At 36.3% G+C, this 12,466-nt stretch overlaps 1 protein-coding gene and 1 long non-coding RNA gene across 13 annotated transcripts in view; one reads left to right on the forward strand and one right to left on the reverse strand.

The window, feature by feature from the left end:
• GABRG2 (gamma-aminobutyric acid type A receptor subunit gamma2) overlaps positions 1–7,281 on the forward strand; it is a 106,302-nt gene extending 99,021 nt beyond the window's left edge. The window contains exons 8-10 of one of the 2 annotated variants that reach the window (XM_059174229.1): positions 1,905–2,110; positions 4,157–4,180; positions 5,519–7,281. In XM_059174229.1, the coding sequence (XP_059030212.1) occupies positions 1,905–2,110; positions 4,157–4,180; positions 5,519–5,794 (506 nt within the window). In that variant the 3' untranslated portion in view covers positions 5,795–7,281. The remainder of the gene's footprint in view (positions 1–1,904; positions 2,111–4,156; positions 4,181–5,518) is intronic. The other variant, XM_059174230.1, reaches the window with a different exon arrangement.
• LOC131831869 (uncharacterized) overlaps positions 1–12,466 on the reverse strand; it is a 43,263-nt gene that overhangs the window by 8,848 nt on the left and 21,949 nt on the right. For 6 of the 11 annotated variants that reach the window (XR_009353838.1, XR_009353831.1, XR_009353839.1 and 3 more), the window contains 2 exons: positions 7,277–7,495; positions 5,579–5,788 (listed from right to left, as the gene is read on the reverse strand). This is a non-coding gene — a long non-coding RNA (uncharacterized LOC131831869). Of the gene's footprint in view, positions 1–822; positions 1,276–1,894; positions 2,048–2,796; positions 2,919–5,578; positions 5,789–7,276; positions 7,496–12,466 lie in introns of all 11 variants that reach the window. The other 5 variants (XR_009353835.1, XR_009353834.1, XR_009353832.1 and 2 more) reach the window with 5 other exon arrangements.

The raw sequence follows: 12,466 nt of genomic DNA on the forward strand, positions 1-12,466 counted from the left end.
AGTTACCTCTCAAGTTCTGTGAGTATCTTTCTGACCAGCACTTTCAACTCTTCATCAGTTTGCTTATCTCCATTTTGTTAGTTCTTTTTCTGTGGTTTTGTCTTGTTTGTTTGTGGGAACCTACTCTTATGTCTCCTTATTTTGTCTCTGTGTTTTTATTTATCAAGTGGATCAACTACATCTCCTGTAACTTTTGAAAGTAGTGGGCTTAAGTTGAAGGCTTCCTGTGGTGCCCTATAGCACAATCCACTCCTGGTCACCAGAACCAGGTGCTCTAGGAATGTCCCCCGTGTAGGCTGTGTACACCCTCCTGTTGTGGCTGTGACTGCTGTGGGCACAGTGGTGGGTGGGGTCCGCCCCTAGTGCAGTTAGCTGAGAGGCTTGATTATAGCACCTCTGGGTATGCTGATGTGTGTGGGGTTAGCTCCCCAGTCCTTGTGGCAGGGTTTGCTTTGGAGGGACACTGATTCCAGCAAAGGCCACCTGCCAGGTATTGTGGGAGCAGTAGTCTCTTTGAGCGGTTGCTGTTCCCAACAGAGGTAACCTGGCCAGTTATGGCAAGACAGGAGTCCTTCGGAGGGGGCTGGGTAGGCCAGAGTATGTAAGATGGATTTGTTGAAGAGTGATAGGTGAGGCAAGTACTGCTAGCAAGTGGAGAGTTTCAGAACTGGCTTTTGCAAGCATATAGCCATCTAGGCTGAAATAGGGTAAGAAAAAGGGTGCCCTTCAGCACTTCTGTTCCTTGAGAAAGCTTTTGCAGATTCTTGCCCCTCATGTTCAAAAATCAGTCAACAAATCTCCTTGTATAACCCAGGCACTTACCAAACTGGTTCTTCTGTGCAGACATACACAGTGAGTAATATAGCATGCTGGCTCTTCAATTAAAAGTGGAGACTTGGTTTCCTATGACCTTCTGGCTCTCCTGGAGTTAGGTCCTGCTAATTTTTAAAGCCAGACATTATGGGAGCTCATCTCAGTGCAGGCAACCAGGGATGGGGGTGCCCAGCCCGTTGTGCCTCCATGCTTGTCCTATCCCTCCCACTTCTGGGTAGTCACAGCAGTACTTTGGTTCCTAACCATGCCTCTTCCCTCCTACCCTTCTTGATGTGGCTTTCTTTTTATGATGTTACTTGTTACAGAAGATATGTTCTGCCAATCTTCAGGTCATTTTCAGAGTGAGTTGCAATATATGTAGTTGTTACACCTCAGTATAGCTGTGGGAGTGGTGAGCTCAGGATCCTTCTACAACACCATCTTCTCTCTTTCTATAATAATCTTCAAAAAGTTCATTAATCAGAACATGTCACTTAGCTCATCTCCTCTATTTAATCCCTTAACGGATTCTCCTTTTACTTTAAAGTGTAAACTCCTTTGCATGCTCTGCATGATATAACTTCTGTTATCTCAGCATCACCTTGATACCCTGGTCTATCCCCAGATGCTAGGTATTCCAATTTTTTTAAAGAAGATAATGTGTCCCTTCCTCAGTGTCTTCTGTCATATACTCTGGAATTAGAAGTTGGTGTCTTCTAACTTTTAAACTTCTTAAATATCACCTCCTCAAAGATGTCTTCCCTCAGTATTCTAGTTAGGTTTCACTGTCCCTGCTGTTCTCCATCACATAAACCATAATTTGTGATTATACTTTTCTTTGCTCACTTGATTTATAGTGTTCTCTATCACTAAAATATAAGGTACGTAAGGTCAGAGATAGTTAATAGTAACTGATAGTTGGTAAGCAGGCAATAAATATTTGTGGACAGAGTGAATGGATTACAGTTATGTCTCCTTCTTCATTACAGAGGTTGCTTATCAGAAGTCACAAAATAAAGTTGGTCTCAGTAGTGATTCAGTTACCCAACTTGATGAGGTCACACGATCTGTTTTACTGTACCTTTTTTCAGGTATCACCACTGTCCTGACAATGACCACCCTCAGCACTATTGCCCGGAAGTCACTCCCCAAGGTCTCCTATGTTACAGCAATGGATCTCTTTGTGTCTGTTTGCTTCATCTTCGTCTTCTCTGCTTTGGTGGAATACGGCACCCTGCATTATTTTGTCAGCAACCGGAAACCAAGCAAGGATAAAGACAAAAAGAAGAAAAACCCTGTATGTATCATTTCTCATTGGGATCACTGAAATTTTTATGTAAAAGGGCTCCTGGTTTTGTTTTGTTTGGTCTTAGCCTGTCTGCAGGCTAAAGCTCAGCACTTTGGGCTCCCAAATGAAAACAATGTATGAGTTTGGCCAGGCCATAAGAATTAATTTTGGTCATTTTTTACTTGTAAGAGGACTGATTCACTAAGGCAGACTCTTACTCTCTTTATTTCATAGGGGTTACAAACACTGTCGAGACATGCATTTATTTTCTAGTTGCTGTTATTTTAGGTTTCATTGATTGTCCTCTTTCTGCTCCTTACTGTAACATTCTTAAATCATTGATGTTTTAAATTAACATTTTCACTCAAGGCTTTCCATTAGGAAGCCACAATGTTCTTGAAGTTTCAAAAGATCACCACACTTTTGCAAGTAATTGTGTGTGTGTGTGTGTGTGTGTGTGTGTGTGTGTGTGTGTTTTACCACCAGAGGACTAAGACTGGTTTCATACTCAAAATGTATTATTTTGTTTTTAAATGAAATGGATCATCTATTGTTTGGGCAAGTTACTTAGCTTCCTTATGTCTTTATGTTCTCCTATATAAGACTAGTATTATAAAAAATACATACCTTAAAGGACTGCTGTGGTAATGAAGGTAAAAAGCATTACCTAGTACCTTACAAATGAAAGTCCTTACCATTAATAGTGATGATGATGGTTGATGTTCATAATTTATACAGTTACCAACTTGGATTGATTTTCGTGATTTGGGAAAAGGTAAGATGACTTCATCTTGCCACCAAACTTCAAGTAGAGATGCTAAGACACAAATATACAGGCCTCATGCAATTATCCTTTAAAATGGATGTTGAAGAGAACAAGTAGCTACCCACTTACACACATGAGTGTAGTGGCTCTCTGGCTTCTAGGAAGCTCCATAGAAGTTAATATCCATTCCTTTCTAACTGAGGGGCAAAGGAAGTCACCCTAGCTTCCTGAATTTATAGACCTTCCCGGTCTGTCATAAAGGCCATGAGGTCCTTGATAGTGGCTAGCTCTCTGACCCACCAATTTTGGCAAGGACTATATTTTAATGAGGAAATACAGATGATTCTAGGTTGTATCCTGATGGATCTCCAAGAACCCTGGTGAAATTCTACAAATGTCATACATTTATCTGAATGTAAGAATCTGTAACAGGTAAAGAAAAAAAGCATTAATTTTGATGATTAATACAAAAAGAAATGCTTATCCTTAATTTCCCAAATATTCATTATGCTTTATGCAGTCCTTTCCTTCCCTGTCTTGTTTGCCTCTCTATCTTTGCATTTTTTCTATCCTTATTTTATTTTCCTTATTGTGTTTTTAAAAAATTATTATTTCTCCCCATCCTTCACTTTCCATCACATTTTTCCCCCAAAAGAGGGTTCTGTGACACTCAGCATTATTACATGCCAGTATTAACAAGAATGTGAGGGTGAGCTCATAAACAAAAGTCCTTTGAAAAAAGCCCTTATGCCCTAATAGCTATATCATTGCAGAGGGGATTAAAGAAACTGAAAAAAATCAAATTACCTGAAAATTTTTTGGATTTTCCTCTTGTAAGCCAATTAGATGATTTACCACAACTAGAAAGAGCCTAAGCTATAAATGAAAAGCTTACATTTCATTTTTCCATTAAATATACCCATTGGTTCATTGTGTTAACACTTACCTAGTAAAGCTTCCTTGATGTTAATTAGAAAATAAAATCAAAGTACTTTCATACAGGGAAGTCAGGCGATGGAAAGAAGCTTCCTCACAAATGGACAACACTGGCTTTTGCATTTAGAGAATTGTGGGTTAATTTATTGAAATCTCCAAATTCCATTTTCCAATTTTAGGCACGTACTTTGTTCCAAGCCCAGAATTGTCCTTATGTGTTTATAATTTCAGTTCATTTTACTATGTTTTTAAACTGTGTTTTTAATTTATCTTATTTTGTCTTTTTCTTTTCTTTTTTTCTTCTTTTAATTAAAAAAAAAATGCAATTCTCTTTTCTGTCTACAAACCCAAAGCTTCTTCGGATGTTTTCCTTCAAGGTATAATGTTTTTGGAATGAAAATTCACTGCATGCAACTGCTGAATTTAATTATTAACGCTTACATGGTGTTTCGATTTTTTTTGTTGTTATTTTTTAGTGAGTAGATATTTAAGCATTCTATGAGAGGTAAGATGAAGAAAGTTCTATAGATTTCTAGAGTTGAGTCATCAACCCTACACTAATTCTCAGAGGTTCGATCTTACAAAGCTATAAGCTCTAGGACACGTCGTTAGGAATAAAAGTCTTCTTTAAACATCAAAGTCAAAACTTATCCTCCCTTCTCAGATAAAATTCACTGACTGCACCTATCATATATACCATAAATGCTCTTAAAATGTAATTTGGTAAATTCTAATGCAAAACGGGATTGTTTTTTGATAAGTAGTTTTAATAATCTCCATTGTTCTGAATTCTGAACCTATCAATTCTATAAAAGTAATATTCTCTTTGAAATGCTTTAAGTTAAAATACCCATCCCTCCCTCCTAGGGTAATCCAGGGGCCTTTTGGCTCTATCACGCAATAATGCATTGATATTTCTTTTTCCAGTTGAATTGGGATAACTTACTCAGAGACACTAGGGTTCATATTTATAATATCCTAAAATTAACTCTTCCAAATTAAATTAATCATTGATATTTATAGTACTTTAATAATTAATGTGGCAACAAAAATTAAATTATCATTCAATTAATTAGTATTTGTTTCTTCTCACATAGTAAAAAGGTGGTAGCATTTTTTTCTAAATAAACATTGCTGACATTCTGAAGCTTCTAGCTGCTGAATGATAGACAAAACATAAGCCATACTATTCGTGGTATAAACTCAGAAAACTCCTATATTTATATATATTTTAACATTTTCTTTTAATAGCATTTAGTGCATTTGCTCAGTGTAATGGGGTTTACTATTTGCCTATAGGTAAGCATGACACAAAATTTGAGTTCAAAATTGATGCATTTTATTTCTCTGTTCTACTCACATGCAACACCATTAAATGCCTTCATGTAACCAACCTCACATCTAATATTTACTAGACTAAGATTCCATGTAGTTGTTTGATTTAAATCTTTAAACTTTGAGTTCTTTTGGTGTTCAATCTTCTTGCTATAGCTATTAGCTTATGGTATTATTTTCAGCTGCACCGCTTAAGCTCAAAATTTGAAATCTGCAAATGTGCTATCCTTCTAAGTTCAATTTTACCATTGTAGATCACGATTTCATAGCAATTCCTGAGTACTCATTTTCAGATTCATCATTCACCTTGGTGACATTATGGAGACCTAATCTAGGATTTATCAAGTATAACTAACTCTTATTCCCGACCCTTGTCTCAGGCACCTACCATTGATATCCGTCCAAGATCAGCAACCATTCAAATGAACAATGCCACTCACCTTCAAGAGAGAGATGAAGAATATGGGTATGAGTGTCTGGATGGCAAGGACTGTGCCAGTTTCTTCTGCTGTTTTGAAGATTGCCGAACAGGAGCTTGGAGACACGGGAGGATACACATTCGTATCGCCAAAATGGACTCATATGCACGGATCTTCTTCCCCACTGCCTTCTGCTTATTCAATCTGGTTTATTGGGTTTCCTACCTTTATCTGTGAAAGAGGTATGGGTTTTATTGATGTGGGTCTTATTCACTAACTCTCATGGAGAGAAGATGTCCTTTCTAAGTCCACTTAAAGAATCCCCTGTGTGGTTTATGATAATTTGAATTTGTTTCTTTGTTCCAACCTGCTAAACTGTGTTGATGTCATATTGTTTGCGCCCAACTCTCCTGTGGTAAGTGTAATTTGAACTTTAATGTTTGCTGTGTTTCAAACCTGCAAGGCAAAGTGAAATTAGAGCAAGAACACTGAAACCCAACAAGATATTTTTCAGCTACAATGATTGAAATCGTGGAAGCCATGACTACTTGCAGTGGTGGTGTCCTTAATCAATTCAAGATACAATTAAACGCAAAAGGTCCAAAACTGTACCTTATGTTCATTTGGGGGCAGGTTGTAGTAAATCTGGTCCCAGTAGGATATCTCCCTCATTGGAGAAAAATCACAAGTCACTTTAAATATGAGTCTAGACTAGAAATCTATTACACCTCTATCTCAAGATAGGAAGAAAATTTCCTCCACCTCACATGTACAATGATGTAAATATTTCAGTAACGTAGACTGCTTCAAGTTTAATGCATGCATCTCTTTAGAGCCAAAATAAATGGAATGAAGTTAACATCATAAAGCATTGTCTTTTATTCTGTGTCTTTGGGCTATAAAAGAATCATGAATGTAATTACAAGGGTTCGGGTTTGGAATTGGAGGGAGGAATTTTCTCTATCTTCTCCCTCATGCATGAAGATGCGAAGAGCTTATTTTTTTCCATGTAGGACATATTAAAACACTTTAAGTAAAATATAGACTGAATAATTGACATTTGCCACCTCTAACTATGCCCAATTTCATAGAGTATAAAGTAATTGTATGTGCTTGCAGCTATTTTTTCTTCCTTTTAGGATGACTGATAGATTATAACGGAATTTATTCTCCATCTCAAGATCTGCTTCTAGTGATTGTGAGTGCCTTGTGGGCAGAATCCTTGTCATTTCCTCTTTGGATCCTCAGCACCTTATATAGTGCCTGGCACGTAGTTGGTGCTCAACAGATATGGTTTGAAGCGAACTGGCTTCATATGCTCCTGTGAATCTCTTTGAGCCAGCGAGAACCAGTGATTCATCTTTTCACATAAGCATTGTCAAATGTTATCTGGTCTTGTGAAAATTAACAGAAGGATCCAAAGATCTCGGCCTAAAATAAATTTATGATAATTAACAAAAATAACCAAAGTCCATACTTCTTTTAAAACAACACTGAAGTTCTATGTTTATGCACAGAAATGGGCCTACTAAGGTGTTATTTAGGGTTTATATATATTTTTCCAGGTTTGGAGACTGATCCATCCACAATTCCACTTGGAGACATGATAGGCAAGAGCAGGATTCCTACCTGACTGGTGTTCAGAATGTTTGTATTCTATGCTCTGTTAAAAGAGTACTGAAGATTAATTTTTAAAAATTGAAAGAATAAGCAACTTACATGGAGGTTGATCCTATGACTGTGGCCTCATTCAACTATGTGATAATCACATGAAGTGGTTGTCCCAGACTTCCAACACGATGAGTTGAGCTCCACCTCCATGTACTCATCCTGAATCTTGATTTTTTCTAAAATAGCACCCTTCGTCGGTTCTTTCTTATGGCAATCATTTCCCTAAGTTAGAACTCAATCACAGCCAGTATTCACTAGATAGGTAATCTAAAAAAGAGTAGAAAAGAAAGAGTGGCTTTGTTATAAAACTATGTAAGGTCCTCATTGAGTCATCTGGATGAATCTTGAAACACATTTAGCTGCCAATTTTACAAACCTTTGATATATCAGTGCTCTAGTATATAACCTCAAACACATGTAAATAGGATTAATTTTTTCATGTTTTGAATTGTTAACATTTAATGTTGACTCTGGGAGAGTTGTTGGCAAATTTTCAATAGTAAGAAACACATTACTGTCAACTTGAAATGTATTCTGTAATGGGGACACTCAAAAAAAGCTAGCTTTCCAATGTGTGCATAGTACTGGCAATATGAATATATATTATATGTAATCTAATTCTTGATTATTAGCTGCTCCCCATCTATGTATTTGAAAAACCTTTTCACAAAGGGAATTACCTAATATGTGGACTTTTACAATAAAAATGCTGCATTCTATTTGATGGTGGCATGTCAGTGGTCTGGCTGGACTTGTTTGTTGTAAAGATTGTGACGACTCTTTCTTGTAGCATTCCTCAGTGCTGCCCTCCCTTTATGTGAGCTTTATTTGTAAGCAGTATGATTGTATTATGCAGTCCTCACTTCGAAGAAATTAAGAAATATATTTGGGGTATAGAATGGAAATAGAAGGAAGAAATGTCACCAAGTAAGTAAAGCTCAAACCCCAAAATTTGTGGTGCGGTTAAGAACATGGACACTAGTGTCAGAAATAATGGGGACTCCAACTCTACCATTTACCTGTTGTTTGACTATTGTCAATTCATCCTTTATAAGCCTCCATTTTACCAGCTAAAAGGTATAATTATGCCACCCCATGTAGTGGCACTCAGCAAGTGGTCAGAAATGTCTTCCTTCACTTCTAGTGATATTCTGCTGCCATGATCCTCCCACCTCCAACAGATCAGCTTTCCTTCAAAAAAATCCAGCAATACTCATATATGTCTTAATGTGATTCCACAGCATGAGGTTTCATTTTAAGGAGTATTTGTATTGCAAATATTCCATTAAACTATAGGTTGAAGATCTGAGACCCTCTTGTTGAGGAAATCTTACATATTAGTTACTTTTAAGGCCAAAAAGAACCTTTCTCTGTACCACCTAAACTTAAAAACATAGGGAGACATGCTCCAGAGACGGTATCCTATTTTATTGAAGTCCTTTGAAATTCTCAAAAGAAAGTTCCGTAATCCTTTACAAGCACAGCTGCCCTAACCTTCCTCTGCCTGTCATTCTCTTGGCTCTTCATGGCTGCCTGCATCCAATTTAAACATCTCTTTCTCACCTTCTAGACATGTTAAAAAAAAAATAGCTTTCACTTAGGTTTTGACTTCTGTCTAACCCATTGCCCTTATCTTTAGCTGAGTGCATATTCATTGTATGGCCTTGGTCCCCCTTTTTAAGTCTCAATATTATTCTGACTAATAGCAACAATTTTTGTGTGTGATGAAGGTCAAATTAAATTAACCAAATGATGCGGTCTCTGTGGATTATGCCAAAAATTGCTATCTCTATGCTTTGTCACTATGAATTTTTGTCAAATGTGTAGGAGAAAGGGAGAATGACCTAGACCAAAAGCTCTGCTGTATTTTTTAGTGCCGGTTAAATTGCCCAAAGGTCACAAAGCAAGTTGATGGCACACCTGGGAGAGGCATCGGACCGTTGCTTTTTCTGTTGGGTCTTACAGTGTTCCAGGGTTTGGAAGTAAAATTCTGGAATACTTTTTCTGTTAATGTTTTAGGATCTGCCAAACTTGAAGATGCTTTCTTTCTTTGATCTTGTCCTCACTTTATTTTATCGCAAGGAGACAGAAATTTGGATACCCAGCAAAAGAGATTATAAATTTTGCATTTCTTTTATTCTCTACCTAAAGTAATGATCAATCCATAGTCAGTGTTACCTACTGATTTTAGAATTCTGTTTGAAAAAAAGAGATCTCCAGTTGAAAAATTCCAGACCCAGAGTTGGCCTTTGCCCCTTGGGGTTTGAGATAATAGACAACAAAAGGGTTTCCCATGACTAGTCTCTACACGCTCATTATTTCTACTATACCAAGAAAGTGGTAGGATTTATTATTACTTGTTCTGACCAAATCATAGACCAATTATAAATTCACTTGTAATTTTCTAATGCCATATTTGGGATATAAATAAAGGTTTTCCCTCATTTGTATAACAAAATGTCAAAGAAGAGGTTCTTGTTCCGGTTTACCTAGGTTCAAATCCAGGCCTGTCAAGACGTATTATACCTGAGAATGGGAATAATAATGGTTTATAACTCACAGTTTTATTATAAGGAGTAACTGTGTTAATACCAAAGAAGGAGTGTGTATTAATAATTTTCCTTAGCACATATATGAAAGGTCAGAAAAGAAAAGTCACAGGGTCATAATTTACCTTGCTTAAGAATAACGATTATCAGGACACCTGGGTGCTCAGTCAGTTAAGCATCTGCCTTTGGCTCAGGTCATAACCCCAGGGTCCTGGCATTGAGTCCTGCATCGGGCTCCCTGCTCAGCAGGGGAGCCGCCTTCTTCCTCTGCCCAGTGCTATCCCCACTTGTGTTCTCTCTGTCTGACAAATAAATAAATAATATTTTTTAAAAAGAATAATAATTATCATTTATGAAGTGAATTACTGTATATTCCCACTTCCTGGGAATAAATAATAAACAATAAATATATTTTTAAAGATCTCATCTATTTATTTATTTGACAGAGAGAGAGGGAGAGCACAAACGGGGCGGGGGGGCAGGCAGAGGGGGAGAGAGAAGCAGACTTTCTGCTGAGCAGAGCCCAACATGGGGCTTGAACCCAGAACCCTGGGATCATGACTTGAGCCTAAGGCAGATGTTTAAGTGACTGCCACCCAGGCGTCACTTTATCTTTATAGTATCAGTAAAGATATACAGATATACTGATATCTTTACTGATATACCATGCTTGTTTCATGTACATAAAGAAAATTACAGAGGCAAGTATTGGTGAGTAACTATTTCCAATTGGAACAGTATCATTTAAATTGCCATAGATGATACATATAAAGATATGCATGTAGATATCTTTTAAAAACTAAAAAATAATTTTTCTGAAAAATATGGAAATGCAAGAAAAACATGGAAATGCTTAATTGGGCTGCTAAATAAACTAAGTGACATTATCAATAGCTATATAGTTACATTTTAATATAGTATGTATTTGCAACATAAGTAAGGTAATAAGTTATTTTGTAGCTAAATTTATAAGATCCTTAATGAACAGGAGGACTTCCATTCATAATTGAGGGCCCTTGCCATAAAAAAGAAAAAAAAATGTCATTGGGCCAGGGATAGAAAATTCAAGTCACATCTGGGGATTCTTTTCTTTCTTTCTTTCTTTCTTTCTTTTTTTTTTTTTTTAAAGATTTATTTATTTATTTTAGAGAGAGAGAGAGAGAGATAACTTGATAGGGAGGGGCAGTGGGAGAGGGAGAAGGAATCTTAAGTAGACTCTGTACTGAGAGCAGAGCCCTAAGCAGGACTCAATCTCATAAGCCTGGAATCACTACCTAAGCCAAAACCAAGAGTCTAATGGTTAACTGACTGTGCCACCCAGGTCTCTCACATCTCAGGGTTTCCCTGACTATTCCAATTTTGTTCCCTCCTAACTCATCTTAATTCTATTACTCTGCTAATGTTATTGATACTATCTAACATTCAGACTCTCTTAAACTGTGTCATTTCTCCACACAGTTGTCTTGATTCATTTGGCTATTTCCTCCTTGAGTCTTTTCCAAAATAGTGCCATAATACTAGAATGCCTTTCTCTGTTCATACAATGAACAGTTGCTAATTAAAAATTCTACCTAGTCCATGAAGCCTTTCCAATCCTACTAAAGTGTGATAGGCTATTTTATTTCTTGTAGTACTTAATGGGATTGTTGAGTAGCCTAATCGTAATGTTCAGCTCAGCTAACTACTTACGTTTATTCAATCCTCTTAGTAAACAAATTTTATATGAAAAATTCTGTGACAAGAATCTAATACAAATAATTCAGCACCATTTGCATCTCAACTCAGGCTGTTTATCTTATATCTCCCTGCCATATAAATTTGCCTTTTAGTTTTTTCTGTTACTTTTATTTTTTTTATGGGTCCTCATCAAAAAAGTTTTGATTAAGCATCTATAAAATCTCAATTTGATATAAAGTTCTCAGTAAACACATATCAAGAGCCTCGCCAAAGGGATTGTGAGTATAGGAAGAAATAAATTTTAAGGCATTCTCTGCTTCAAAATGCCCATAGTATGATAGGGTAATAAGATAAGAATAAAAGTAACTATAATGGAACTGTACTACATAGTTACAGGCAGAAGAAATTGTTATTCGAATTGGGTGAAAACTAAAAAGATTTTCTCGTAATACAAAGCATTCCACCATATGTGAGGAGGACCCATTACTGCTTTAAAACTTTCTGAACACTAATGAAAATTTTTTAGAAATTCTGAAAATATGAAAAACTGCAAAAAAAATACCCTTTATTTACTAGCAAGAGTTAACCATTAAAAGCATCTTTATCTTTTTCTTTATATAGTGAGATAGATAGATAATAGAGGTATAAACATGATACGGATATAGGTAATAGATACAGATCTGTTTCATATATAGCCTGGTATTTTCACACAGTCATACATTTATGTATGTACATATGTAACAAACATTTTCTGGCATTCTGTTATATCATACAGCTGTACCATAATTTATTTAGCCAGTTCCTATTTTAAAAATTTACATTATCTCTTATTTTTATTGTTACAAATAATGATACAATTAATATCTCTATTTACCTCAGGCACCATGTATATCTCCTACTATTTAAATAGAATAACTCTCTAGAAGTGGTTTACTACATAAAATAAATGCATTTAATAGAGTCTTGGCACAAATAGATGGTACACTCAAAGGGAATAAATGAAGAAAAATTA

The sequence above is a fragment of the Mustela lutreola genome, chromosome 5 (assembly GCF_030435805.1).
Source record: "Mustela lutreola isolate mMusLut2 chromosome 5, mMusLut2.pri, whole genome shotgun sequence".
NCBI lineage: Eukaryota > Metazoa > Chordata > Mammalia > Carnivora > Mustelidae > Mustela > Mustela lutreola.